This window comes from Gekko japonicus, unplaced genomic scaffold, assembly GCF_001447785.1.
Source record: "Gekko japonicus isolate JY-2015 unplaced genomic scaffold, Gekko_japonicus_V1.1 scaffold6950, whole genome shotgun sequence".
Lineage (NCBI taxonomy): Eukaryota > Metazoa > Chordata > Lepidosauria > Squamata > Gekkonidae > Gekko > Gekko japonicus.
In genome coordinates, this window is record NW_015174464.1 from 1 (window position 1) to 3219 (window position 3219).

General features: G+C 49.5%; 1 protein-coding gene across 1 annotated transcript in view; it reads right to left on the minus strand.

The window, feature by feature from the left end:
- Positions 1–1845: 1845 nt before the first annotated feature.
- Positions 1846–3219, minus strand: part of LOC107121492 (sialic acid-binding Ig-like lectin 7) — a gene marked incomplete at its 3' end in the record, with an annotated part of 12950 nt that continues 11576 nt past the window's right edge. The window contains exon 2 of the mRNA XM_015424402.1: positions 1846–2277. Within this exon, the coding sequence (XP_015279888.1) occupies positions 1846–2277 (432 nt within the window). The remainder of the gene's footprint in view (positions 2278–3219) is intronic.

Sequence of the window (3219 nt, forward strand, 5' to 3'; positions counted from 1 at the left end):
ATTGCCTGTGAGGTAGATTAGGCTCAGAGAATGTGACTGAACCAAGGTCAGCCAAAGAACACCAAGGTCACCTACTCAGATTCAGTGGGGCTGACTCCTAGGTAAGTGTTCTTAGGATGGCACTGTCAGTGAGCTTCCGTGGCAGAGTAGGGATTTGGATCTGGGTCTCCTGCACTGAAGTCTGGCACTCCAACCATTCAATATCTTTTAACTTTGCAGCTCAGCACCTACCTCATCACAAAGGTGCTATTATTTTTATTTAAGTTGACATTTTTTAAAACTACATCAGTCCAACAAAATCTCCAAGACAGCTAAAAATCAGCTTAATGCAATAAATATACAATAAATCCACATTAAAAATTGGAGCAACTGAGTGCATTAAGCCTCAATGAAGCGCAATAAAGCTGCAGCAGTTCTTAAGATGTCTGGAAAACTTTACCTCGTTCCCAATGACTGGGTTACCAGCTCTGGCTTGGGAACCTCCCGCCAAGATGTGGGGGCAGAGCCTGGGGTTGGTAGAGTTTGCTGGGGGGGAGGGGCTCAGCGGGGATATGATTTCAATGAGGAATTTCACATTACCCTTTTTAACCCGTTTTGAAGCTGTTTTTGATCCGTCATGGAGTAAACCGGTATAGGGCTGCCATTTCACACATGGCTTTCCCATTCCGGTAAAAAGCTGGTTCTGAAGCAGTTTGCCATTTCAGACTGCACCGCTTTTCCCCTGCTGGTTTTTGCCCGCACGAGCGATCTCCGCCTTTTTTTTGGGGGGGGGACGTTCACTTTATAACACTATAGCACTATAAAAACCCCAGGCATTCCAATGGCGTTGATATACTGCTGTTGTGTTATACCATTATAGTGCTATAGCGCTGTAACACTATAAAATGAACGTTCCAAAAAAAAGCTGGAGATTGCCCGTGCGGGTGAAAAACTTCGGGGGAAAGCGCATCGGAACCGGGAGAGGAAACTGAAGACTACTTGGAAGCGGTGGACAGGTAAAACGCTTCAGCCCCATTTCCTAAATGGGACAGAAGCATTTGCGTCTGAAATTACAAATATATTCCGGAAGGGAACCGGTTCTATAACGGTTCTGTCTGAAATGACAGACCAGAAACCGTTTGGGAACCGTTCCTCTTTCGGATTATATCGTCTGTCTGAAATTCCTCCTGGATTCCACTCCCCAAAGAGGCCCTTTCTTCCTCCAGGGAAACCGATCTCTATAGTCTGGAGATCAATTGTTAATTCCTGGTGATTTCCAGGCCCCACCTGGAGGCCAGCAACTAAATATCCAAGGCAGCATTTTATCAGAGCAACAATAATTATGAAGCAGCAAGTTTTCCCACTAAGCTCCAGCACAGAAAGAAGGTACAAAGCAGCAGCTAAACGAAACATAAATGTCTTTGTTTGGTGCCAGAATGACAGAAGAGATTGCAGTGGGGGGAAAGATGCTCACTCTTTCTTGCAGTGTAACTCTGATTAGGATTGCACTGCAAATCAGCAGTGTGAGGAGAGCAAATTTCAATGGGCAAACGACTGGGCTGAGCCCATCCCCACCCCCTCCAATGATGATGGAACCGGAACAGGAAGCGCAAGGGCTTCTTCACTTATTCCGTTTCTCAAAGTTTCTCCAGTAGGGAAGTGGTCAGCATTGTTCCTGCATCAGGAGACATGAAAGGTGTATTTCAAACATGACCGGGATGTGGAGGAACAGGAAGCACGAGGCGCTTGAGCTTCCTGTTCCTCTCTGTTTGGCGTAATGTCCACAGCCGCCAACCTAACCTTTCCATCTCTGCAGCACAAGAGACAACAAAACAGTCAGGAAACACATAAGGAGGAATGTCTTGCCTGGCACGAGAACTTGCAGTGTCGTATGAGTTCGGAGGTGGTTAGTGGTATAGCTGTATCTTAGATAGTTGTCCTCAATTCGAAAGTAGTAGTCCCCTGCATCCTCGGGTTTGGCATTAAGAATGCTGAAGGAACAATCACCTTCATCCAGGTCACCTGTTAAATGGAAGCGTTTCTTCACAGATGTCTGGAGTTCCTGCCTCTCGTCATTTGTGGCCACAAGGATACCTGGAGCACTGCGGGAGCTGTCGTGGGTAAAATAGTGCCGATATCTACCTTTGTTCAGAAACCAATAACCATAGAGTTTCCCGGGAGTGGTCCTGCCTCCCTGTTTATAAGTGAAACTGCAGGGAATGTGAACACAGAGGCCGCGTTGCACAGAAACAGAGGCAGGAACCGTCCAGTTATAGTCCGAATTCTGGCTCCACGAACCTTCCAGAGAAAGAAGACAGGAGTTAGCTGGTATATGGGTAGAGGGATTCAGGTGGGTAACCATGTTGGTCTGAAGTGGGAGGACCAAGTTTGAGTCCAGCAGCCCCTTTAAGACCAACAAAGTTGTATTCTGGATATAAGCTTTACTGTGTGCACCATAGGCGTAATCTTCATGGGGGCGACGGGGCCTCAGTCATCTCCGAAATTTTCAGGAAGGGGCTCAGCCTCCCCTGGGGGCAACTGGTTCCAGCCACCCTTGCTCCATTCTGAAACTATGTTCAGCAGTTGGGTTGGGACCGGGAGGGAGGGAGGGAAGTTATGGCGGGGGCTTGCTTCCTCCTGGAAGTGAAGCCCCACCCTCAGCTCCCAGCAGCCCTTAGTTCTGCCGGGCTGCATGCGGAGTCTGGCTTTCCTGGTTTCTTGCGCACGCGCACAAAGGTAGGAAGCATGCTTTTCCGGGCTCTCCCTTACTGCTGAGTCCTCGAGGCGCATTCGTTCAGCCCGCCTCTCTGCCCCCCTCACCCAGCTACCAGTAAAATCAGCGCGGACCCGGAGGGGAACTTGGCCCGGCAGACTTGCCCTGCTGAAGGGAGCGCCGAAGCTCAGGGGCTGTGGTCCCTCCCACATCCCAGACGGCCTCCACGGCACCTCCTCCACTTCTTGCGTCTGGCTGCTGCCTTCCTCTGATTCCCCTTTGCTGCTGCTCTTGCTGCTGCAAGCTGGGACCAAGTTGGCCGGCTTTGTAAGGGCATGGGTGGGGTCCGGGTCTGAGAGAGGGCAGTGTTCAGTGAGCTTGAAGCTGAGTAGTCTGAAAGAAAACTGCCTTTGCTCTCTTTGGAATACCCTTTCTGTCCTCCCCACCCATCTGTTGTGCTGTTTTTATTCTCTCTCACACCCCCTGTTTTTACCCCCCCCCCTCAGTTGTATTTCAATTTCGTCTGA